Genomic DNA, 27,050 nt, shown 5'->3' with positions numbered 1-27,050 from the left:
ATATGGCTGTTTAGAACATGCAACTGCGGCGGGTATCTGGGTGCCGTGGCTGATTTTCAGCTAATTCATGGCCATGTAAGGCTGCTTGATGATTGCTGGTACGTTTTAATTCATTTCGGTGCTTTGAGTTTCGTGTGTTGTTTCGCTTGTACGCTATGGACAGTATTGACACTCGCAGTCGTCCAATAAGCTGGAAGTCGCAGTAATCAAAGAAGCCTATTGGGTGTCAAAGGCGAAAAATTATGCATGCAAATGCTTGTAGTTGGATTAAAACCAAAGTTCTACATGAATGGTTGATTGAAGCAGAAAGCGGCGTAGTATTTGGTCAACATTTTCTTGTTATGTTGTTGTGTTGCGCCCTACTTCCTCGAATGAGACGTCCAGCTTATGATGATGTACGCAGAATTGGCCGAAATTACCACCAAAGAGGTTTATAGGAGCACATCAGCTGCATGCTCTTGTAAATAAAATTGAGCGGAGCATTTCAGTTAGCCGTTATCAAAGCCTATTATGTGATTCCACAACATGCCTAGTTGGATTGGCTTTAACTGCCCAGTAGGCACGATCTCCGATATGCAGCTGTCGCTATGCACTTTGGGCCTCTCCAGAGCGGCCTCGTACAATGCAAATCACAGCATAATATAGATGTGCATGATTATGCATGAAATCACAAACAAATCGAGCTTTTCGACCTTCACTGTTCGGAAACCGAAACGGAACGCGCTTATATGGCAAGTAGTCAGAAAGAAATGGCTCCAGTAATTTGAAATGACATCGAAAATATGTGCGAATGCTCACGATTCTCGAGTATAAACAAACCTTTGCCGAATTCATGTCCCTTTGATTATTAACTGCCATTTAACATGGCGTGAGAATATTGTCACGTGGTCGTGACGTCGACGAAGACAGCAGTCGGCGTTTGCAGGATGAAACTGTTTATTTGGCCGAACTTGTGGCCGAGAAACTGAGAACTAGAACTACAGCAATACACGCTGTACAATGATAGCGGCGAACAGGGCGTCGTCCGTCGATCAACTGACCAGCGCTGAAGCGCGTCGGCATTTAAACATGTGCCGTCGAATATTCCAGCGTTATCGCTGGCTGTCGTGCAGATTCTAGAATAAGCGCGAGTGTGCGCGTCTTGCGCGCAATCTTAACAAAACGATCTACAATGATCGCGAAGGCTCTGGAACAATGAGGCGCGGTTCGCGCTGAGCGTTGCTGACAGTCTTTGTGGCCGAAAACCGAATACAGCAAAAGTAATAAAGAAACGCACGTGGCAGTATCATTAAAGGAGGCTTCACCCACTCATATATGTATTTTGTGCTCAGAAGCGTTATCTTGACCTGGAAATTATCGCGTAGCCAAGGCGAAACCCCCGTTGCAGGCTCCTGTCGTAGCAGACGACAAACGCTAGCAGACGACAGCTCTCTTAGCGCTTGCCCCTGCTGCGCAGTTCGCGAAAACAACATGGCGCCGCAAACTGTGTGTGTCGGTGCCGATTTTCGCAAACGCTTGAGTTCCTTCAGCGTTCGACTGGATGTGCTGTGAATACCGCTGCTTTTTCGGTTCGCGGAAAGCGTGTGAAAACCGACGGCAGTGTCTTTTGGTGTGCGGTGAAGCGTAGCGAAGCCTGTGCCTCGGTGTGTTTATGAAGCGGGGATCGGCGCTTGTGTACCGACGGTAACTGGCACTGGCGGAGCCTGCAATGTGTGTTTGAGTGTCGGTAATAGTTCGTTTCCTTCGCTTTCCAGCGTCTCAGTAAGGTGCAGTGCGGCATTTCGAAATGACAGCATTTTGGCACGTTACTTGAGTGACTCCGTGCTCGTACGGTAACGCATGAACTAAGCTCTGTATTCCGTTCTTGCTTCGCCAGTGGTTAGCCCGTGCGCTTCTATTTTCTTGTTAGCAGCCCAGGCCAATGCAGTGTTCGGGAGTGAAACGATGTGCGTTGTGAACAGTGGTGCGGTGTTGACATTTCCAAGACTTGTGAAGAGGCTGTGCCCGTGTGACAGAAGATTAAAAGCGTTGATAACCGTGTTTCGCCCTACGAAGTTGCAATGGTGCTTTACGAGGGCTTTAAGAATTTGGCGCTGGGCTTGGCGTTTTCTTTTTTAACTCGTTGCTTCTCCTTCTTGTGATAACCGTAATCCGGACGTCATAACGTGTCGAACCGAAGTCGCGCGCCGAGACATTCTGCTGTAAATGTGGCTGCTTTGGCAGTAGGCCTTGACTGTGCTCCGGTGAAAACTTGGACTTTTGCCTGGCAGCGAAGGCACATGGACGTCAAATTTCGATCCGTACAGAACACACTTCTCACTGGTGCCTTGCCTTGGATGAATTCGTCGACCAGCACCTGCTAAGTACAGGTTTTCAGTCCATCTGTCCTGTCGTTTTGCACGGCACTGGAGCTTTGACTACAACGGCCCACAGCGATTTCTCACACATCACCAGTGGACGTACACGTCTTGCTAGCCTTGCATTTCTACGTCAACGGCAGCTTCCAGTCCACAGACGTCTTTTGCCTGTGGCTGCAGAGCACATTCGATTCCCAATGACGCTGACGGCTGCTAATATCGTTGTGCCATCGGCGAGTTGAACTTGCGCAACTAATTTCGTTACTATTCGTGTAGTGCTATAACACACGTTTGTAAGTTTTTCATCCCAGCAGATGTAATGTCACCCCATGTTAAGTTCCAGTACGAAAAATGTACTACTACCGTTTTCTTTATACGTATATATGGCCAATATACAGGGTGTTGTAGCTAACTTGCGCCATGTATACTTTTTAATTTCGCGCACTGTAGAAAAAAGCTGGAAAGTAATTTAGCAGGGCAGTTTTCTTAGCACAGATGAAGCAATTCGAAGTTGCTTAACAAACGTTACAACTTTCCTAGTTATTATTTTTCGTTATAGTTCCTGTTCTAAAGGTTAGTTAAGCAGTCTTTGTTAATTACCCAGCTTATCGCATTGACTTTTATACTAGCATGGATAAACTATTCTGACGTTTCAGAACAAGTGCTACAACTTTTGCATTGAAGATCTTTCTCTAGAGTCAATATTTAAAAAGTAATCTTAGTTAATTACTGAGCTTAGTGGATTGCAAAAATAATCTGAGGTGCTCTATATGGCTCAGAACAATACTACGATTATTGGAGACGCGTAGCGCCCATGCCTAATTTTTTAATACTTGGTGCTTCTTAGCTGAAACATCCTGTACATATATTGCAATATGAGAAAGTACACCGGCAGTGTTTATTATTTGGTTTAGGCAGGAGTTTACCTTATTATTAAGAGGAGCCTATCTGTTTACCACGCTTGACAGTTGAGAGAAAAAACAGTTGATGCGACTTCATTTTCCAGGAGCCATATAGCACTTTTTCAGGAATTTCCTATATATTGTAAAATTACTTGTATAGAAGATTGCCGCTGTGGCAGCACTACACTTTACCAGGAAATATACATCTTACAGTAGGTAAAGCTTGCATGGGGCTTCGGTTTGTTTGAAATTGAATATAGCATATTTGATAGCTTTGACTAAGCGATAGTGTTTGTGTTACTGCCAATATGTATTAAGAGCGCTTTCAATGATGGTTTTTTGAATATATCCTTTTTGGCCTCTTTACAGATCGCGAACTTTCGTAAGGTCCTGGGATCCATCAATTGCAAGCACTGGCAAATCAAGCCATCTTTATGACTTGGAACACATGTACAGAAATAGGAAGGACTTGGGCTCCCTAAATCTACAAGCCTTTTCCAACGGTGGCGGTGTCATCATCCAGCCGACCTCAAAGGGGCCTGGAAGTACGCATGGCAGCCTCATCTGGATGGACTGTGCTCTGCCTGGGAGCTTGAAGGGCAGAAAACTGCCTAATGGCTGGTTGCTAGGTTATTTTTTTAAGTGCAAATGGTACTGTAAACACTTGTTAATTACACACCTTCACAACACATTGTTACTAACAGTGGATGCTTGTATTATTTTCACCCAGCGATGATAATTGGACACTTAAGGAGAAGCCAACTATGATGGAATTGACAATGTCTAAAGTGTAAAGCCTGCAGCTTATGAATTCTACTCCATACATGTGCGTCTGGCAAGTTGTGCTTTTGAAATAGCACAAATACTTTTATTGCTTGTTGAGCTCTTGTGCTTGTGACTTGCTCAGTGTATTAAGTGCTCTGCATGGAAATAGCAAACGGGTGAACATCGCCTGGCTGTTCGCAACATGCAGGGAGAAAGAGCTCTAGCTCAAGCTTCAGGCCACACAGGAGCCGTAAATGCGCATTTTACCTGCCGTAGCTTATATTTTTTTCAATGTTGTGGCACGTTGTATTTCCGCCGCACATGTTCTCCGCACAATTGCATAGTACACGCTTGTTGATCTCTGAAGGTGACTCTCGCTATGCCTGAGTGCCATGGGAGCTCACCCTCCTGTCCACGGCTGGCCCAGCTGAGCAGCAGTGCAGTGCAGCCCCCACCCATGCAAGACAAGTCTTACAGTGCACCTTTGGTGTTCTGAGCGGGACACAGCATATCTGTCCGGCATGGCATTGACAGCAATAATAATGATGGTGAGTGTTTGTGGAAGCCATGAGAGCCCATTTCATGCATTTGTGGATTATGAGTGTGTTTGTTGCTCACCATCGTTTATCCCAATCAAGTGCATTCTTTTTGCAAAGTGTATTTTTGATAGGAAAATAGTTTTGAGCAACAAAAACACACATAATCCGCAAATGCTTTTTGTTTTCTAGTGTTCAAAATTGCTCCTGCACACTGTATGATGAGGTGGCTATGTTAGGTAACTTTAAAGTGATGAACAATAGCTGGGTGTGTTCAGATAAGGACAGACCAAGGGGGGTCCCGACTATTTTTTGTTTTGCACGAAATTTTTATATGAGCTGGGCAAATGTCTCTATAGAAAGGAATGAACCTTCGTTTTGCGGAAATTATCACGGATTTCTAGGAAAAAATTCGCGTTTCACAACAGGTGGAAAAAGGCAATTCTGCAAGTTTCAGATTTCAGAACTTTGGAGGCCTATCACCAAAAACTTAACGCATTGTGGACATCAGTGTTAATTTTTCGTAAATCTTCAGCAATAGTACTATCGGCCTACGGAAATTTAAATTTGTGTGACTGACAGTACATTTTTGAAAAATTGCCAAACTTTGATTTTTGAGCGGCTGCCTCTGGCTGACCCCAAATTCAAGGGTCTTTTTTCGCAGTTTTCGCTAAAGCGCTGAAGCTGAAAATATTTCTCACAAGTCTACAAGAGGTTTTTCGCTAATTAAGCAAAAAGTTATGCGACTACACTTCATATTTATTTCGTTATAAAATCCCAAAAAGGCCATAATTCCAAAACTAGCGAAAATTGCAACATTTTAGGGTCGTTTTAAAAAAAATAATCATCACCGATTTTTATGAAAATGATGAACTATACCCGACCATGACTGCTAAATATTGTGCTGCAAAAATATGTTGCATTATTTTGTTTTAAGTGAGAAAATTGAGCTTATTTTAATACCCATGTATGGTCTTGACATCAATGTGTGGCGTTCTAATGATAAAATAAATTTAATAGACATATTTAGTTCGTAGCTCGCTTTTTTTGTTTTAATAATGACGATGGACCCAGCTTGTGTCTTTTTGACCGTTTTGAGTCACAGAAAAGCTGAGCTTGAATTTTTCAGAGCTCCTCTGTCTGTATCCATACTACGGCACATTGAGGCAGCAGGCACGCGAGAGCGCGTACAGCAAGACCAGAGCGCAATTGAATGCCACCCGCAAGAGAGGGAAACAAAAGTACGTTTAAAAGCCAAGCACGCCGAGAACCGTTGACGGAGAACACATGACCGTCGTGAAATGCGAGACGCACCGCGGTGCACCTGCAACGGTCGGCCCCAGACAGAAGAGGGCGTTCCCCTCACCCCTGAAAAGAAGCTTTTTAGGTGTGGGCCGTATGTCAGTCTGGATAGTTAACTCGAAGAAAGAAGTCGTGTTGTTTTCTACGTGAGTCAATGATACAGTTTTTTCATCACATTGTAGTTACTCTCGTGTCGTCCTCTATTATTAATAATAAGTTATCTCGTAAGCAGATAAAATAGATATTGCGGAGCGTGTAAGAAGCCCACTGCAAGCAGCTCTCTTCACGTAAATCCTGGCGTCAAGACATCAGCTGGGATCCGGCTACTGAACTTTCGTTCCTGGGAACTCTTGGCATAGCACCGGACGAAGAAATTGTATTTGCTACTTAATTGGGAATCAGGTGAACTAATAAAGAAGACCATGATGCCTCCAGCATTCCTAAAGGAATTTCAAAATGTGGCCATGAAATGGATCCCTCATAACTACCTCAGGCGCACGCAAACAAATGCCATACACGAGGAAAAACAGTGTTGTGAAAAGGGTTCCATTGTTTTCCACTTTGACTTTGCCGAAAATTGGTCCATCGTACTCCCAGACGAAGTACAATCCTACCATTGGCAAAGCACGCAAGTTAGCATCTTTACTTGCGTTGTATCGACAAGAAAGTCGACATGGAACTACGCAATAATTAGCGATGTCGTTTGCCACGACTCTGCACATGCTTGCTAGGCCCTGAGAAAAATCAAGGATCACATTGAAGATTATGCTCCAATTTACACGAAACTTACACTTGTGAGTGATGGAGCAGCTGCCCATTTTAAGAACCGCTTCCAACTGCACGAATTGCAATGCAGTCAGCTTCAGACAACCAAGTGGCTTTTTTCGCCAACGGGGCACGGCAAAAATGCCTGCGACGGCGTCGGTGGCCTTGTGAAACACCAAGCCACACTACATAACCTGCGTTCACCCGCCACCGAGGTCATTCAGTGCGCAAGTGATTTCGTTACTATTGTAGCCAGTAAACTTAAAAAGATTTTTTACTGCATATGAAGAAGAGTGAAGTAGAAGCCTTCAGAGAACTGAAGAAGGAGGAATGGAAACTTGCCAGACGGGTTCAAGGTATTGAGGCAACCCACATGTGCAAACACCTGAAATCGGACCAAGGGAATTTCCTGTACGTAGCGCGGTGCGCAGACACAGAGTGGAAGGAGTTGTGAATCTGCAGTGGTGCAAAATTTGATTGCCCGAATGGATTTTACTCATTCTAGGTGACGTGAATAAACTATATAATGCGCAACATGAACGTGTGCTTCTTGTAGATTCATAACACCCTCATTCCCACCATCTCAACCCGTTTCTGCAAATGATAAATTCGTCGAAATATTAATACCGCGACGGTCTTATTATTCCCATACAATGGTAATGCTCGAGCCACCTGTACATTATTGTAACCAACTCTAGTCCATAAATTTCGTTGCTTGATGGAAGAAAATCAGGGTAAGTACGCAGTTGAAGATGGTAACACGAAGGTTTTTAATATTAATAAAGTATAGGAAGATATTTTTGCACGATTTTCATCGAAATATGGCCCTCAAGTAGTCTTAGGGCAAGTTATAATAATTTTCCTTAAAGAAACAAACGCGAACCTCACATTTCGGGCCCCCTTTCTCTACCACCTAGTAGCGAGCAATTGGGTCTAGGCACACTAACGCAACAATAACATTTTCCCGTACTGTTAGGGAAATACTAGTTAAATCTCTTTTGCGTTAGATACGTGGTATGATGTGAACTAAAATGGTTGACGTGCAGAAAGATTTGCACTCTACACCACGAGCTTTCATTTGTACGCGCTCTCGGGTGCCGGCTGCCTCAATATGCTGGTAGAGATACACACAGAGGAGCTCTGAAAATTTAAGCTCAGCTTTTCTGTGACTCAAAACGGTCAAAAAGACAGAAGCTGGGTCAATCGTCATTATTAAAACCAAAAAAGCGAGCTACGAACTAAATATGTCTATTAAATTTATTTTATTATAAGAACGCCACACATTGATGTTAAGACCATACATGGGTAATAAAATAAGCTCAAGTTTCTCACTTAAAACAAAATAATGCAACATATTTTTGCAGCACATTATTTAGCAGTCATGGCCGGGTATAGTTCATCATTTTCATAAAAATCGGTGATGATTATTTTTTTTAAAACGACCCTGAAATGTTGCAATTTTCGCTAGTTTTGGAATTAAGGCATTTTTTGGATTTTATAACGAAATAAATATGCAATGTAGTCGCATAACTTTTCGCTTAATTAGCGAGAAACGTTTCGTAGACTTGTGAGAAATATTTTCAGCTTCAGCGCTTTAGCGAAAACCGCGAAAAAAGACCCTTGAATTTGGGGTCAGCCAGAGGCAGCCGCTCAAAAATCAAAGTTTGGCAATTTTTCAAAAATGTACTGTCAGTCACACAAATTTAAATTTCCGTAGGCCGATAGTACTATCGCTGAAAATTTACGAGCAATTAACACCGATGTCCACAATGCGTTAAGGTTTTAGTGATAGGCCTCCAAAGTTGTGAAATCTGAAACTTGCAGAATTGCCTTTTTCCACCTGTTGTGAAACGTGAATTTTTTCCTAGAAATCCGTGATAATTTCCGCAAAACGAAGGTTCATTCCTTTCTATAGAGACATTTGCCCAGCTCATATAAAAATTTCGTGCAAAACAAAAAATAGTCGGGACCCCCCTTGGTCTGTCCTTATCTGAACACACCCAGCTGTTGTTACATAGCAATACATGAGTACACTCTAAAAAAAATCGAGTATATGGGAGTATTTCTGCCACACAACAATAATCATAATCTTGCTTGCTCGCGTTTTTTTTGAAAACCCGGCTGTTGGCACTTTCCTATCAAGAATGCTATGTCACTCTGATAACAAGCGCGTCATTCGCGACCGCGAAGTGCCGAGACCGTGGTGAAACGCGAGGAAAGTAAGTGAGGCGGATGACGATTATAGTTCTAGGGCAGGAATACTCCCCGAATACTTGATTTTTTCTTAGAGCGTAGCATAGTGAACTCATTTTTGGTCGCCTTCTTGCTGCTAATGTAAAGTCGAAATAGAAGATAATTTATTGGCTCATGTCTCAACATTAGGCAGAAGTTTGTTGTCTTCCAAATGAACATCGTAGTTATACATATATATGACAAAATATTTTTTCAGTCTGCATTGTTGGTGGCTCTATGTTCAGGCCTTTTTTCTTGTTTATTATTATTTATTCATACTTGCCATCGGCTTCTGAAAATACGAGAGCGGGGGTTTTAGCACGTATCAGCTGTATAATTTTACACATAACACGGTTGTAACAATAATCTGTATTTTCTATGTTCCAGCAATATCATGGGATCTGGTGCCCCACTGTCATTTAATTGTACAGTGTATCACGGACAAAACGCACAAGGCCAACAAGTAGACAGCGACTACCAGTGACTGTTTCCTGCTGTTCAACGTGCACGTCAACAGACAGAATGCAATGTGATAGCTGGAACAGTTTGAATTGTATGGCGAGAATCTGCACAGCTGCAGTTTAATTGTTGAGCAGTGCATCATTCAGCAATTCCTTGCACTTAAGGATTCAAAAATAATTAAATTCTGCATTTAATATATCAAACCTTGACATTAATGTAAAGCACATTGTAGTGGTAATGTGCAAATTATTTTGGCTACCTTGAATTTTTAACATGCACGTAAATCAAGTGCATGTGTGTCTCTGCATTTCACTGCCATTATAAACAGCAGCCATGGTCGGCAACCAAAACCGTGTTTTCATGTTTGTTAGTGCAATAATGAAACCATTGAAGCGGGTAATCTTGCACTTGGTCGATATAGTCGTTCAAGATACACGCATTAGTATAGCACAAATGATTTTATGCTTATATAAGCTCTGGAAAGTCCTTCTCCACGGATTATTTGGTTGCAAGAGGAGCGTCACTATTCCTAGCATGCCCAACAGGCTTTAGCACCTGTGTAATGTTATCCTACCGCCTGTCTGTCCTCTTCAACAGTCAACCTCTCTGCATGTACTGTGTAAGTTAATTTTTTTTTCATATAGTGATTGCTGACATAGGTTTCTCCATAATGTAATTGTATACTCTGCAAATAGTTCATCATCTACGCAGCTTTGCTCATTTTACTGCTGAAAGTGTTTACTGCTTTTTGTAGGGTGATTATAGCATGCATTTACTTATGCCTTTTCATGCGTCTCTACAACGGTTTAGCCTGAAGAGGGCTGCTGGTGTGCTCTAATCTTGAAAATGGCGACTTCGAACAAATTTGAAAGCCTATAACAATTACTATTTTCAGATAAGCTGTGATAGCCCCATGAAAATATATTTAAGATTCTTTAAAATGTGCCAGGTAAATGTTCTTTAAATATTTTATTGTTGTCCATGTTTTATGCGCCTGAAACATAATTACTTTGTCATGGTACAATATAAAATGTTATTCTGCACATTTCTGCTGATAAAAATTGCAGCTGAGGCCGCCAGCAAGATTTACATGCAAGGCACTGAAGCTTCACATCACATGCCTTGCCCAGCAGTGCAATGCAATTTTTTTTCGAGCGGAATGAGAGACTGCTGTACAGCAGTATCTCATTCAAAGGAAGTCGGCAAATGTGCACACTTCGAAACCTTTTTGAGGAGTGTTTACAGTAGAAGCAATAGGGTCTTGACATGTCAACAACAGCATTATTTGTACCGAGGAGCTTAGTAACAGCGAAACGTTATGTATTTTCCAGAATTTGTCCGACCTGTGCCAATTTTTCAGCCCACGTAACCTAACATGGCTTGTTATAGTGTTTTGCATGGTGTCGGACTATGTAAATAAACTATGTGTCATATTGCAGACATGTACCAAAATGTGATGCATTGCGGTTTTCCTTGGCATCACATTGTCTGGGGCTCCTTTCTTATATATTGTCATGGGCTGCCGCCCACGATAATGTATAAAAATTGCTTGTGAGTGGGCAGCAGCAGAAACTATGCATCAAATTTTTCCAAGAGGGTTCGAGAAATGCCGAATTGGCACATAAGAGTGGTGAGAGATTTCTCTCGTAAATTACTGCCTTGAAACCTAATTTGCTCAAGACTGAGTGTATCAGCATTGTTGTTTTATAGCAGTTCATCCTATTAAATGCAGTTCAATGTATGTATGTATGTATGTATGTATGTATGTATGTATGTATGTATGTATGTATGTGTATGCATGTATCTTTTAAGCAAAAGCTTACGTTATTTCGTTTACTGTAACTTTTATAAGAATTTTGCTATTTGCTTTGTAGTTCTCCTTTTTCTATCTAATTTTCATTTCTGAAGTATGTTTCCTACTGCGCAAAAAAGAATGTAACCTTACATAAAATGTGTGCATTCAAACAAGATCTTTCAGTTTACAACGTACAGTTTTGAGCAACAGTTGGAAACTGCAACCAACCAGCAAATATACGTTTATAGGACAGCTCCTCTGTGGAACATTGCTTCTACACATTGCGTTTGTGGAATATGCACAATAGACTAGTCGACTTTAACCAGCATAACCAAGCTTTCGCCCGTGGCTGTACATACTTTTACATATGTGCGTGGTATTTCTGCGTATTGTCATACGTGTTACCAATTACTATTAAGAGCACAAAACTAGTCAAGCTGAATACGCGGATTTTTGTCTGTCCACCTGTCATCTACACTGTAAGTGCTTTTGATAAAGAATAAACTCGGGTTTAAAATTTTCATGTACTTACCAAGGGAAGAGTAGCCCTTAATGACGCAAATGAAGTTGCCGTAATCTTTTCCCAGGCCTACTGTTTTGCCCTCTCCTCAGAACTCGATAGCCTGCTGGAGTTCTTTATAACTACTGACAGAGGCATTACACGGAGCTGCGCAACACGGCAGAGACCGAGATAGAAAACACATCACTGTGTTTGTGTCTTTTCTCTCTGTCCCTGTCGTTTTCGCTGCTGCCTGGAATGAATCCCACCCAACTAGCACGGAAACGTGTCCTGACAAAGGCAGTCATCTTGGCTGCAAGCAGTTTGGCCGCCACGTGTCTCTTGATGTTCTTGAAAACACCGTGATGTCTGACCAGCGCTCCAATAGCCAGAGTCGTGAAAAGTAATGCCCAGGTATGATAATTGGGTTTGAGGACTGGGCGCTCTTGCGATAGTAGTGGTTAGAGCAAACAAAAAAGATATTATTTCTGTGATCCATGAGGGAGCACGACGCAACGTTTTTGGGGTCTTAAGGTGAGTGAAAGAAGAGAGCGGAAAGGCCACCTTCTCAAAAAAAAAAGTGCCCGCAACGCATTACCTAAGCCCGTGCTATCCGTTTTTCCATAAAAAAAATACGTGGGTGCTTGGCGACACTGCGAATCGAACCCAGTACCTCAGTCAGACGCTGTAACGACTCGACCATCGCTGCAGTGTTTCGGAAGAGAGCTGGCCACTGTAACACTTACTTCAATGTATATATATTATCTTTCTCTCGAAAGACACCTAATGCAAAAGATCCGGTGAAAGTCGATGAAAAAAAGAGAGAAAAATCTCGGGATCCTAATGCATTCGCCTAAGGTGACTCGAAGGTTAAAGTCATCAAGTGTGGCTATATTACCATGCACTTTGTATCGAGTGCGACATCCCTAAGCAACTATCGCTAATTGACTGTCACTAATGTCACTTTCACTAATTGAATATTCAATTTGCTTCGATCATCGTCATTTAAATAAACCTTGACTAAACAAATCACTACTGACTTAATTTGCTTCGATTCTCATATATAAGCACAATCACACTTTCGCTCGCTTTTCAATGGATTTCGATCCCATAGACGTTGGTAAGTAACGCGACCGCCGTCTCTTTTTTTTTCTTTTTGTTAATCGTGCAAACGCGCAGCACGCGCGCCCTGTGAATCCAGGCGCACGTGTAGTGATGTCACTTCAGGCCGAGACAACTGAACGCCACTTCTTTTATGTTTGCTCACGCAAACTCCGCAAGGACGAAGTGACTGTGCCGTGTTTTCTGTAAAGCATTAGCTCGTAGAAACCTCCCGACGAATCTTCCTCGTTTTACGCGTTCACATATCTAAGCGTATACGATTGCTCTGGAATTCCGTGCCTGCCAAAATGCTGCGGTTAATTGAACTTGCGGCATTATGCGCATCATGCCTTTCTTACTGCTGCTTTATATTTCTGTACAGTTCTCCGTAGGCTCAAAAGCCGCTCCTATGTCTTGTACTGAGATCTTTGTAAGAAATACAACATTTTACGTCTAGCTACAAAACACCCTAATGGCAACCACCATACCGCGCTCGAACATGCCTAATTAGTTGAGTGGCAGCGAAGCTTCATGGAAATGTAGCTGGTTGTGGTAAACAGGGGGAGACGTTTCGGTCACATCTTCAAACCTTCAATGTTTCAATTTATGCGCGGTTTATAGATGCGGTGCATCTGGAGCGTTGTTCGCCTGCACTCGAGCAACAACATCGAGCAACTAGGTTTTTGTTAGCTATGGTCATCGATGAAACACGAGCACTTGGCTTCGCGCAAGACCCCAGGACGACTGCTGCAACGCGGCAACGCGTAAGCGCTGTAGCAGACGCCCGGAACTGGAAGATGAGACGCAGCGAAAATACATTCGCTATCATCGTATACCCTCGATGCTAGACGCTTCGCGTGCTGCCTTGCTATCACCTGCGCGCACTTCTTTCTTTCCTTTTCGTTTCACCGGCTTTCGCGTTGCCTCCTTGCCCTCAAAAGTGGCGAGTAAGATAAATTCGTACCATTGCTATCGTACTCCCTCGCGATACGAGAATTCTTGGCTAAGAAATTGCGTAGGCGAGAGAAAGCTTTGTGAATTCGGCCCCAGAAAATTAGGTGGGTAGATGAGATTAAGAAGTTTGTAGGTATAACGTGTCCGCAGAAAGCACGGGACCAGGTCGATTGGCGGAACATGGGAGAGGCTTTTGCCCTGCAGTGGGCGTAGACAGGCTGATGATGATGATCATGATCATGATAATGATGTACCAAAAATGGCATGGCATGAGGGGAACGTATAGCGAACATAACTGACCGGTCATAAGAAGAATGTCATGCCATGTACGCAGTGACATACATGACACGGTCATGGGACTCTAGCGGCCGTTTTATTAAGTTCACGGCAGTTAACGTTCCAAAACCATGATGTAATTATGAGGGACGCAGTAGTGGAAGGCTGAGAAAATTTTGGTCACCTGGGTTTCTTTAACGTCTACCTATATTTTTGTTCACGGGCCTCAAACATTTTTGCCGACTTTCGAGCGACTTTCGAATCAGCATTCGAGCACCATAACCACTAGACCACTGTGGCGGCTTAGCTCAACGCTCCTGTTCGTATGTTCCTCAATGATTTTCTCCTATTTCTTGGCGCCGTTTCATAATAACGAGTTTCCTGTTCGTGAATGCAACAAGTGCTGCAATTTTTCAGCTGCGAGGTCTTAACAAGATCACGCGCTACGCGACGCCAGCTGGCGAAACAAGGTTAATCCGTTCTCGCCGTCATGGCTACGAGCGCCGCAGGCCAATAATTCTAGCTTTACAGAGAGTGAGATAGTCAAGAATGTTGATGGGGAAATGATCGCCAACGTTTCTCAATTGGTTCAGCACCGGATGTGTTGTCCAAAGGTGGTAGGTTCACTCCCTACGAGCGGTAGTGTTGTTCTTTCACCAACTTGCACATAATCTGCACATAATCTGCACATAGACTGCACATAATCTACCTTATACGTTCCTTGGCCTCACTGTCTGTCCCTTTCAGTAGGCTGTGTATGGCAAAACAAAAAAACAAGAAAACGAGGCTTTGATGCATTCCTCATGTTTCATTATATGCTGCAATTGTTACACGTTGTCATGCTCGATAATGTGGTAATGTTAGGTTCACAGTTTCGAAAAGAAGAAAAATTACCGATGATTTCAACACTGCCTAATGCGAATTCTGAACGCAGCTTCGTGCTGGGGCAAGGCCAACTGTATTTGAAGATTGCACTTTCCGGAAGGCGCCGACTACGTCATAAATCATAACTTTTGTGATGTAGGACATCAGCCCGAAGCCATTATTCTTCTTTCTGCGGATAAGCGAGGTACCCGCTACACATCGGGAAGGTATTATATGCACACTGTTGACGCTGCATGCGGCTGCTGACGATGAAGAATTATGGCTGAGCACTTTGCAGTGGGTAGTAAGCATTAAACCACACACTCGTTGAGCAATTAGCATTCTGTGATGACTGGATATTATTTTGCTTTTCTGCCACGCTATAATACATAGGTTAACGCGATTCTTTGCCCTACAAGACGCTTGTATAGGGTCTTTTTGCTAATGAGCTTGAAGCTACAGCGTGTCTTTGTCGTAGAATACTCGACTGCCACACCGAGGGCCCGGGTTGAAATCCTATTCGATCCTATTCGGTTGAAATCCTATTCGTATATATTTTCCTGATTTTATTTTTTCATGTCTATCGGCTACGCCACCAACGGCGACACCGCTCAAAGCAGGAATGGGCGCCTAAGAGCTGCGCTTTAAAAATAATGGAGCTTCGCACTGGTGGTGTCAAGCCTGAAAGCAGAGCTGGGGGTGGCCTTCTTTTTTTCTCTGTATTTTTTGTTGTTTCTTTCTTCTGTTTTATTCTCTTTCTCTCTGTTTCTTGTACCTGTTTTTTGTACCTGTTGCATTTTCTTTCTTTCTTTCTCTTTATTCCTTTATCTCTCTGTCTACTTTTCTTTTCTCTCTATTTCTATCTTTATTTCTTTTTCTTTCCGTCTTGCTCTGTGTTGTTCATTTTTGTGTCTCTTTCTTTCTATCATTTTCTCTCTCTTACTGCGTTTTTCAATCTTTCTATTTTTTTTCTATCTCTCCTTTTTTCTCTCTCTTGCTAGGCCTTTCCTTCTCGTTCCATCTTTTTATGTCTTCAAATTTATCTTTATTTTTTGTTTATCTTTTTTTCTGTCGCTTTTTTTCTGTCCCTCTCTTTTTCTCCCCTTCTTTCCCTGTCTCTCTCTTTCACGTGTTCCACGTCGCCGAGCGGAGTTTTCGTTTATGGATCGCATCTGCTGTACTCGGTAGTGGGCCTTCCCATTCCTGTGGCGCATACCCACCTGTGGTTTTCTGCGAACACCTAAGCTTCAGGGCTGGCATAATAAGCTCCGCTGTTTTAAGTGACACACATAGCCACCAGTTTCGCTTCACACGGAACACATGGCGGGTTTCCTTTTATAAAAAGGCTTGCAGTTTATGAGGAAATAGTAAATTATTACTTACAGATGGAGTGGTTATCCACTGAAGAACATTTTAAAGAGTCGTCCAACTTATTTTAGATGTCATTTCCTAACTTTTCCCAATTAAGTTAATGATGTATATCCCGCCTTCCTGTGAACACCCAGAACAACATTGTTATTCCACCTACAAAGCAATATACTGGGTCACCATCATCCTGTTATTTAGCTAGTGTTAATTTCAACACCTTTGATAAGAAGGCGAACTGACAATAAAGACAAAGAGGAGTTTGTTCACTGCTGTATCACTTTTTATGCTTTTTAAGGCGCGCTTTCATGCAATTCCACATGTGTACGAAGAAGCAATTACTTTTATAACGCTCATTTATCGCGCTGTAAGAGTCAAATTAAAAAGACGAAGTATCCGGGTTGTTAACATTGCGTTTCGGAGAATGACACCAGGAGAGTGAATACAAAAGGCGCTCTCGACGATATTTGCGCACTGTCTAACCAACTGAGAAGAAATTGGGTAAGTCCACATTAGGTTGCTTTCTTCATGCAAAGAGTTGCTGTGTCTTAATTGACATGCGTGACATGTTTAGTCGGTATATTCATGAACACAAGCGTTGTTACTAAATTCAGCCGTTCAGAGTGTCAGACGTCATCTACCACTAAATAGGGCGCCTTACATTACGTGTTATGACACGAACCTTGGCAGTAGCTTCAGAATCAATGTGTCACAAAACCATTAAGCGGAAAATATCTCACAATATTGCACTGGACATTTACTAATACATTATGGGCATAGGCAGCGTCAGTGACATTGCAAGGATTTAGAGCAAAGTGGATGTTGCACTTAGACATTGACACGGCCGCAAATTTCAGAAAGACGTGTTCTATTTTTTTTTTTTGCTGAAGTGTGCTGCGCTTGCGTTTCTTGTGTGATACGAGTAAGACTTACAACTCTGCCTGTAAAGTAATTCAATCATGCTGATGGGGTAGACGAAGAATACACAGACACGGTGCTGAACCAATTAGCCCAATCAAGCACACTGCTCATGCTGATGAGTATTTCCAGAAAGTTGACTCCGGCTAACATAATAAGACCTTTAAATAACAATGTTCAGCCGTCGACGCTTATGTGCGCTTGCAATTCACGGTTGCGTTTCTGAAAGCAAGTAATTTCTTTCGCAAGTCTACACACAAGTTGAACATGCAACCATTTCCTTCTAGCGAGTACCAGAAAAATGTTGCTTTTTCTGAGTGCATAAAAATCGTGGGCTGTCGTACGATAAAATGATCCACTGTTCATGAAAATATCTCGCCTAGAAAATATATTCTATAACATAGATTTTCTTTGCTGCGTCCATCCGGCCATTGTGAGCAGTTATAGTGCTGCGATAACTGGACACCGTGGCCGGATGGAAGCAGCAAGAAAGTAAGTTACAGATATTCGCAATGCCCACGAACTATAGGTGGCGCACTGTGAGATTGTTAGCATGCGAACAGATAGGACGTGCGAACGCACGGCGCGTGCGACTTTCACCGGATGAGGTCATGAAGCACACTGAAATGGATATGAGACCAAATAATCGCCCAAACAATTGAAAGCGCGAAATGCTCGCTACCTTATTATTTTGCGCGGTGTTAGAGGTCATACATCGGCTGCGTTATCGTGCATCAGCGAAGCTCAACGAAATCCTGCGCGCGCTAGAGAAAATGTATGAACTGAACGGCACTCCAAGAACACGTACCGTGCCTGCCTGTCAGATTTGCTGTAGTATTAGGCCACTACCGAGTAACGCCATCGTTGTTGCACAGGACCGCATGTTTACCGCGACGATGGTTTCTAAACATGTTGCTCCGCCATGATTACTCGTGTGGTGAGGAACGCGGATTGCACTGATCACTCCTCTAGGTTGTTACAGGTATGACGAGCACCTCAAAACGAATGCACACGTAAGCTTTTCGCAACGTCGAATAATTTCTGAACAACGAAGCCATTCGGACGGTAATGGTCAGGTTCATTCGGCAATTGAGCGGCGCGGCTTGTGGACGCGATTACACGTTTCGCTTCCACTCGTCAAGCTTGGTGGCAGCATGCGGCCACAAAAGTTGCACTACGTACGTGGCATCAGAAAAATTATGCTTTATTTTGATTTCAACACTATCGTACATCAAGTACAGCCAAAGGGACTTACGATTGTGAAAAGCTTGCCGTACAGATGGTTAACGAGGAAAGCACGTTAACGAGAATCGCTGCTGAAGCATCTTCATCGACGCTGTCGCTATTAGTGATTTCACAGCCTTCATTGTCCGGTGAAAAATCGTCGTCGTCAAGGTGCACGGTCTCTTTGAACATCAATGTCAAAATGAATCTAAAGAATTTCCTCCGAAGAGAGCTGCCTCGCCTTCTCGGCGCTCTGGGCTCAAAGAACACTTTTCTTGCAGTGCCGTACCACCTGTCAACAAAGTAACAAACATACAGTGCAGTGCTGACTATGAAAGCAATACGCCGGTGAACTGGACGACGTTGAGAGTGGGCCTCCGATCAAATGTCACCAGCTAGGGTCCGCTAACGTAGATATGCACATATTCCATCAATCAATCAATCAGTCAATCAAACAATCAATCACGTTTAATCTCCGCCGGAATGCGTCAGCTGAGGACAAGCTTGAGCCCGCAATGCGGCCTGTACTTGGTCGTACTTCACGATAGCCGTGGAGCGAGCGCCGCCCCAAATGACTGAATAGTCGCTCGCAAGATTCATACACCTCCTTTGTGACAATATGTAAGGAGCTTTACTTCAGTGCATCACCTATCCATTACGAAGGCCCTAATATTATTTTCTTATAGAATAGGACATCGCGAGCTCACGCGACACGCCGCGTATAATGTTACGGGTTTCATACTCCAAAAAAACACCGACGGATATTATATACAAGAGAAATAGCGCGAGTTTCGACATAAAGAGACATACACTAACATTTGGCTAACCTGTGTGACCACACAAAACTTCGCGGAGCTCAGATGTGTACGCTGTGTGCCAGCAGTGGCACCACGACTTGTCCAGGGTGCTTCACCACGTATTTTCACAAAAACTTCGCGTCTCGCAAGAACGAATGAAACTTATCTTCTCACGGACGCCCTGGTTTGTTCACGTATTCACGAACCATTCAAAGTCGTAGTGTTTCTTATCCAACCAATGCATTGACAATCGGGCTAGCACGGCCGAACTAGGGTTCGGTGGCTAGTTTATAGTCTGCTAACACTCCTCCTGACATTCGATTGGTCGCGTGACAGTTTATGGACATTGCGAATACAGTTACGTGATCACCTTAGGCTCATTCAGTAGCGCGTCGCGCACTGAACATTTAGTTGCTTAGAATTTTACGCCGATAGATCGTGCATCTAACCTGAACAAACTTATTAAGACAGCTCTGAATGATGTCGGCGCGAATATCGTAACTAGTCCGTGTCATGCCAAAAAATGCAGAATCCCTGCTGCAGTTTCTACACCAAGTCCAGCCGAACGCTTTCAAATACGTTTGTTTTATTCTTACTGTGTCGATCCTCGCGTCTTCCAAACTAAAAATTATTCGACGCAGCGTCTTCTTTTCTGAAGTGCGCAAGATGAATTAGTATGATAGGAGATGACCAGGAATGTGAATTATCTTCCTTCTTTCAGTCGAACCAAGCTTCACCTGCATTAGGAAATGATGCAGATACGTGTGTTCCGGGTCCTATGGCAGGACATACCGCAGCGTTTCTTCTGCCTATCGCTGCATTAACACACGGTGAGCTGAAATTGTTTCATGCTATCGCCGCGGAGAGTACACTTATCTATTGAATTAGACAGCACTGCTAGATTATACTTCTATATCAGCGCTTGCGGTGCGTTCCTCATTATTTAAAGTATGATACATTCACACTTGAGAGGCGAAGAGAAAGAGAAAACGCCACAGCGGCCGGAAAACCGTGTCCGCGCACATCGAAAATGTTCACATTGGTTCTGCCTCTCCTGCATGCGGTTGCCGCTGTCACTTTTGCCCCTTCGAGAATTCATTCTATTTCGCCCGTTTGCTGAGCATTTAATTTCTCAACAAATTTCTAGTTGTTTGAACTGTGTGGAAGCACTTCGGCCTCAGCTTTTTATACGCCCTTTAGGCGTCATTCTCGTCAATGCAATGTTAATCAATCGGATATTCCGTGCCTGTATTTCGAACTATAACGGACAGTACATAAACTTCCTGAAATATAAGCGGCAGTTTGTGCAATGGTTGACAAGAGTATTGGCACGCCCAATTCTTGTCTTGTTTTGATGTATTCGGGTTTGACCAGCAGGGACGGTTATCAACCCTCGACGCTGTGCGCAAAGCAGTGTTCGAGAAGCTTCACGATTGTAGTAGATCGTTTTGTTAAGATTGCGCCCCAAACGCGAATGGTCCCGCTTTGTCTAGAGATAACGCCGCCACCAGCGATATTGCTGGAAAGTTCGATAGCGCCTGTATAAAAGCCGACGCGCTTGACCGCTTGTCAGTTGATCGACGGTCGACGCTCTGTTCGCCGCTATCAGTGTATCGCTTTTCAGTTTCTCGGCCACAAGTTCGGCCAAATAAACAGTTTCATCTCGGACGTGCTGACTGATGTCTTCGTCGACGTCACGACCACGTGACATCTGGTGGAGGTGCTGCTTCCATGATCCGGACGCCCCCGCGAAGCGCTGACCCAAGCCGAAGCCGCGAGGAGGACGACGGCAAAGAAAACCCGGATCGTCGAACAAGCCGCAGGCAGAAGGGACTGCCAGAGCACGGGCTCCTTCCCGAACAAACCAGGCAGCTCAAGGTCCCAACACCCACCGCAGCGACGATGACCGACCCCGTGCAGCCTACGCCGATCCTGCTCCGGCAGCCCAAGGAGCCGCCAACCTTCCGCGGGTCGTCATTCGAAGACCCGGACACCTGGCTCGAGACTTTCGAAAGGGTCTCAACATTCAACAACTGGGACTCCGAGGACAAGCTGCGTCACGTTTACTTTTACCTCGAAGACACAGCAAGGACCTGGTTCGAGAATCGGGAGTCCACTCTTCGAACTTGGGACGCCTTTCGCAGCGCTTTTCTGCAGACGTTTGCAAGCGTCGTCAGAAAAGAAAGGGCCGCAGCCTTGCTAGAGACGCGGGCCCAACTTCGAAATGAAAGCGATGCCACCTTTGGAGAGGAAATGACCAGACTGTTCCGCCATGCTGATCCAGCCATGCCTGAGGACAAGAAAGTCAGGTTGCTCATGCGAGGGGTAAAGCAAGAGCTCTTCGCTGGGCTGATGCGGAACCCACCCTCGAAAGTCCAAGAATTCATCTCAGAGGCCACGACGATTGAGAAGACGCTGGAAATGCGCAACCGCCAGTATAATCGCCGATCGATTCAAGACAGCCCAGCTGTTCATGCCGTCGGCTCCGACGACCTGCGTGAAGCGATCCAAGCGATCGTGCGGGAAGAACTGCGCAAGCTGTTACCCTTACCACAGCCTGAAGTTGCCTCGATCGCTGACATCGTCCGAGAGGAAATCCAGCAGTCTCTGGGCACCCCCGAGTCAGCGCAGCCGCAGCTGCAAGCAGTGAGCTATGCTGCTGCAGCCCGACGCAACGCCCCCCCCCCTCCTCGCCCACGTCAAGACGCCGCGCCGTCCAGACAGCTCCGCCGCCAGGCACCACCGCCGCCGCCACCGACGTCATACCGCCCGCCAGCCGGCCAGCTATACACGCCGAGGAAGACCGACGTTTGGCGCGCCCCCGACCACCGCCCCCTCTGCTACCATTGCGGGGAAGCTGGCCACAATTACCGCCGCTGCCAGTACCGACAGATGGGACTACGTGTGTTCGCCATCGACGCGCCGCGTCCACAGCGAGGGGAAAGACCACGCGACATCGCTGACTACCTCGCGGGAACGCAATGGACGCCCCGACAACCTTCCCGCTCGCCGTCGCTAGGCCGCTACGTCTCCCCCCAACGCCGACCATACACTGGCCCAACGCGAGGCCGGTCACCCAGTCCATATCCGGAAAACTAAGGGCAGCAACCGATGGAGGTGCGGTTGCTGTACGACGAAATACCGAAGATCCTCCGCCGCGGACAACAGCGCCGCAACGAAATCTAAAAAAACACGCCGCAAGCCGAACGAAGCCCTGACGCCGAAATTTCATGGCCCGAAGAAGACCTGACGACGCAACGTCCAAGCAGCGGGACAAACCGACGTAGCCGTGATCCGACGCCGCGACCAAATCGAACCGGTAGGCGACGAACGAGAGACCTCGACGTTTTCATAGACGGCCACAACGTCACCGCTCTCGTCGATACTGGAGCCGACTATTCTGCCATCAGTGGACCGTTCGCGACGAAGCTGAAGAAAGTCATGACCGCCTGGGAAGGCCCCGAAATCCGGACAGCTGGAGGTCACCTAGTAACGCCGGCAGAAATCTGCACAGCGAGGGTCTCGATCAACAACCGGATTTATCCCGCAAGCTTTGTAGTCCTTCAGCATTGCTCCCGAGATGTCATCCTTGGTATGGACTTCTTAGGCCTTCATGGTGTAGTCACCGACCTCAGATCCGAAGTCGATAACACTATCTACAGAAAAAGCATTACCGCGGTAGACGCCGCCAGGGAAGCATGCCTTGAATGTGCTGGAAGACCAGGTCACCATTCCCCATCACTCCGACGTCATCATTTCCGTCGGCACTCAGAAAGTAGCAGACCTGGAAGGCGTCGTTGAAGGCGACCAGCATCAGTTGATTAACCGCGAGATTTGCGTCGCAAGTCGAATAGCAGAGTTGCGGGGAGGCAAAGCAACAGCAATGCTCACAAATTTTAGCAACGAGTATAAGCACGTAAACAAAGGCACGACAGTCACCTACATCGAAGAAATTGTGGCAGCCACCAATGCTTTCGTCATCGCCGATTCTTCCAAGCCCACACCGACGAACCAAGCTCTTCAACCAGCTTTCGACGTCGATCCTAGCCTTCCGAAGCATAAACAAGAACAGCTCAAAACCCTGCTCTTGAAATACAGGGACTGCTTTTCGTCATCGTCAAGAATCCACCAGACCCCAGTCGCAAAACACCGCATCATAACAGAGGATAATGCCAGGCCACTCCGGCAGAGCCCGTACAGAGTTTCGACGCGAGAGCGCGAATCCATAAAGAAACAAGTCACGAAATGCTACGCGACGACATCATCCAGCCGTCGAAGAGTCCATGGGCGTCACCCCTGGTGTTAGTGAAGAAGGACGGAACCCTACGCTTCTGCGTCGATTATCGCCGCCTGAGCAAAATCACGAAGGACGTCTACCCTCTCCCACGGATAGACGACACCCTGGATCTGCTCTACAACGCGAGGTACTTTTCGTCGATGGACCTCAAGACCGGCTATTGGCAAATCGAAGTCGACGAGAGAGACCGAGAGAAGACTGCCTTTATAACACCAGACGGCCTCTTCGAGTTCAAGGTTATGTCATCTGGTCTTTGCTCGGCACATGCGACGTTCCAGCGCGTTATAGACACCGTGCTGGCTGGATTGAAGAGGCAGACTTGCCTTGTGTACTTGGACGACGTCATTGTGTTTGCCTCAACCTTCGACGAACACCTCCGGCGCCTTGACGCTGTACTACAAGCAATCAAGACCTCTGGCCTCACCTTGAAGCCTGAAAAGTGCCGCTTTGCATACGAGGAGCTACTGTATTTGGGTCACGTGATCAGCAAGGGTGGTGTTCGCCCAGACCCGCGGAAAACAGCTGCAATCGCTGCTTTCCCGCCCCCCACCGGCACGAAAACAGTGCGCCGTTTTCTCGGCTTGTGCGCCTACTACAGGCGCTTCGTCAAGGAATTTTCACGAATCGCCGAACCGCTAACTCACCTCACGAAGACCGACGTGCCATTCAAGTGGGAAACGGCGCAAATCGAAGCATTTGAAGAACTGAAACGACGCCTTCAGTTGCCTTCGATACTAGCGCATTTCGACGAATACGCCGATACGGAAATCCACACCGACGCAAGCAGCGCAGGACTCGGCGCCGTCCTTGTGCAGAAGACTGATGGGAAGGAAAGGGTCATCAGTTATGCTAGCCGGTCGCTGTCAAAGGTAGAAACGAACTATTCCACAGCAGAAAAGGAGTGCCTAGCGAGCATCTGGGCTGCATCCAAGTTTCGCCCATACCTCTACGGCAGGCCCTTCAAAGTTTTGACCGACCACCACGCATTGTGTTGGCTTGTTGGCTAGCTAACTTGAAGGACCCTTCAGGTTGCCTCGCACGGTAGAGCCTACGACTTCAAGAATTCGACATTACCGTCGTTTACAAGTCCGGAAGAAAACACTCCGACGCTGACTGCCTGTCTCGCGCCCCCATCGACCCACCGTCGCAGGACGACGAGGACTCCTTCTTGCGAACCATAAGTGCCGACGACTTCGCCGAACAACAGCGAGAGGATACAGAACTCAGGGGCCTTGTGAAATACCTCGAGGGCTGGACCACCGTTGTTCCGAAGGTATTCACGCGGGGAATGGCGTCGTTTTTCTTGCGCAACGGTGTTCTCCTAAAGAACTTCTCACCGCTCCGAGCCGATTGCCTTCTCGTGGTACCCTCGACATTGCGGCCAGAGGTCCCCAGGCACGCACGACGACCCGACGTCTGGACACCGGGGTGTTTCTCGCACGCTAGCAAGAATACAGGAGAAGTACTACTGGCCGCGCCTTTCCGCCGACGTCACTCGTTACATACAGACCTGCCGGGACTGTCAGCGACGCAAGACACTGCCCACTAGGCCAGCCGGACTTCTGCAGCCTATCAAGCTACCTCGATGGCCGTTCCAGCAAATCGAAATGGACCTACTGGGGCCGTTCCCGAAGTCCAATACTGGAAACAAATGGATCGTCTTAGCTACAGACTACCTCACCCGCTACGCCGAGACAAGGGCCCTGCCCAGAGGCAGTGCCACCGAGGTAGCGAAGTTCTTCGTTGAGAACATCGTCCTGCGTCATGGCGCCCCAGAGGTCCTCATCACCGTCAAAGGTACGGCGTTTACTGCTGGCCTAACTCAGGCAATACTGAGATACAGCCAAACAAGGCACCGCCGGACCACAGCGTACGACCCACAGACAAATGGCCTCACCGAGCGACTAAACAAGACCATCGCCGACATGTTGGCCATGTATGTCGACGTCGAACACAAGACGTGGGATGCCATCCTTCCGTATGTGACGTTCGCATACAACACGGCCGTCCAAGAAACGACGCAGATGACGCCGTACAATTTGGTTTACGGAAGGAACCCGGCGACGACGCTCGACGCCATGCTACCAAACGTCACCGACGAAGAAAATCTCGATGCCGCCGTTTATACTACGTGCCGAAGAAGCCCGACAGCTCGCCCGCCTGCGCATCAAGACCCAGCAGCACACCGACAGCTGTCGCTACAATCTTCGACGACGCTTCGTGGAATACCAGCCCGGCGACCGTGTCTGGCTCTGGACGCCGATACGCCGACGTGGGCTTAGCGAAAAACTCCTTCGGCGGTACTTCGGGCCATACAAGGTTCTTCGACGCCTGGGCGCTCTTGACTACGGGGTCATGCCGGACGGCATTACGAACTCCCAGCAACGCCGCGCACGACCTGAAGTCGTCCATGTCGTGCGCCTTAAGCCGTCTTTTGCGCGTTAGCGAAACTGGGGACTTTATTTTTTTTCCTTTGTTATTGTAATTAATTTCTGTATGCACTTGTTTCTTTTCTCTTCTATGTTCTTTCACAAGCACTGGGACGATGCTTTTCCAGAGGGGGTCAATGCCACGCCCACTTCTTGTCTTGTTTTGATGTATTCGGGTTTGACCGGCAGGGACGGTTATCAACCCTCGACGCTGTCCGCGAAGCAGTGTTCGAGAAGCTTCACGATTTTAGTAGATCGTTTTGTTAGGATTGCGCCCCGCACGCGAATATTCCAGCTTTGTCTAGAGATAACGCCGCCACCAGCGATATTGCTGGAAAGTTCGATAGCGCCTGTATAAAAGCCGACGCGCTTGACCGCTTGTCAGTTGATCGACGGTCGACGCTCTGTTCGCTGCTATGAGTGTATTGCTTTTCAGTTTCTCGGCCACAAGTTCGGCCAAATAAACAGTTTCATGTCGGACGTGCTGACTGTTGTCTTCTTCGACGTCAAGACTAGGTGACAGTATGAACGCATACCTTCGCAAGAATGACGAAAGCTTTAGCCGTGAACGACCCCTTTTCCAGTATTTATTGCCGGTTCACCGCTTCATCAAAACATCTGAAAGCAACAGAAACTCAATATAGTGGTGATGCAGGATATTGCGTTGGGGTCCAATAATAACGTTGCTTTGGGTGTTAACAGGTGGATGATATGTAAAAAATATGAAAAGATATCTAAACAAATCTAAGCGTCACAAATATTAGGTTCAACGACTTGCTTACGGGTATATTTTATGAATATGCACTTCTCTTATGAGTACGAATGTTCACTTATGTCCTGAAAATTGCATGCTCTTACATAGATAGCAGGAAAGGGATCCTGCCTTCCGCGTCGAGCGAAACACACGGTTACGTGTCTTTTTCTCTAGAAACTCTGAAAATAACACTAATCGTGGCACTGAACTCATGACGTGTAACAACTGCAGCGCTTTTTACAAATGCGAACCATGACTTCCATGGAATTTTGCAGCTTCAGGTCAATGTCGCAACTTCTTTGGAAAGAACATTTTAAGATAGTTTAAATTTGCACGGATTACGCACAACGGGAGAATCCATGAATCTGTTTTAGACTCATTGTTTTTTACACAATTTTTCTCTGATTGTGATCGCTTGTTGCTTCAGTATATGTAATAAAATGATGAACGCATTAA

At 45.8% G+C, this 27,050-nt stretch overlaps 1 protein-coding gene across 1 annotated transcript in view; it reads right to left on the bottom strand.

Moving 5' to 3' along the window:
- LOC119391819 (uncharacterized) overlaps positions 1–24,590 on the bottom strand; it is a 31,302-nt gene extending 6,712 nt beyond the window's left edge. The window contains exon 1 of the mRNA XM_049415412.1: positions 24,554–24,590. Coding sequence (XP_049271369.1) covers positions 24,554–24,590 — 37 coding nt within the window. The remainder of the gene's footprint in view (positions 1–24,553) is intronic.
- Between the last annotated feature and the right edge of the window lie 2,460 nt (positions 24,591–27,050).

This window comes from Rhipicephalus sanguineus, chromosome 4, assembly GCF_013339695.2.
Source record: "Rhipicephalus sanguineus isolate Rsan-2018 chromosome 4, BIME_Rsan_1.4, whole genome shotgun sequence".
Classification (NCBI taxonomy): Eukaryota; Metazoa; Arthropoda; class Arachnida; order Ixodida; family Ixodidae; genus Rhipicephalus; species Rhipicephalus sanguineus.
This window is presented reverse-complemented; position numbering and strand designations above follow the sequence as displayed.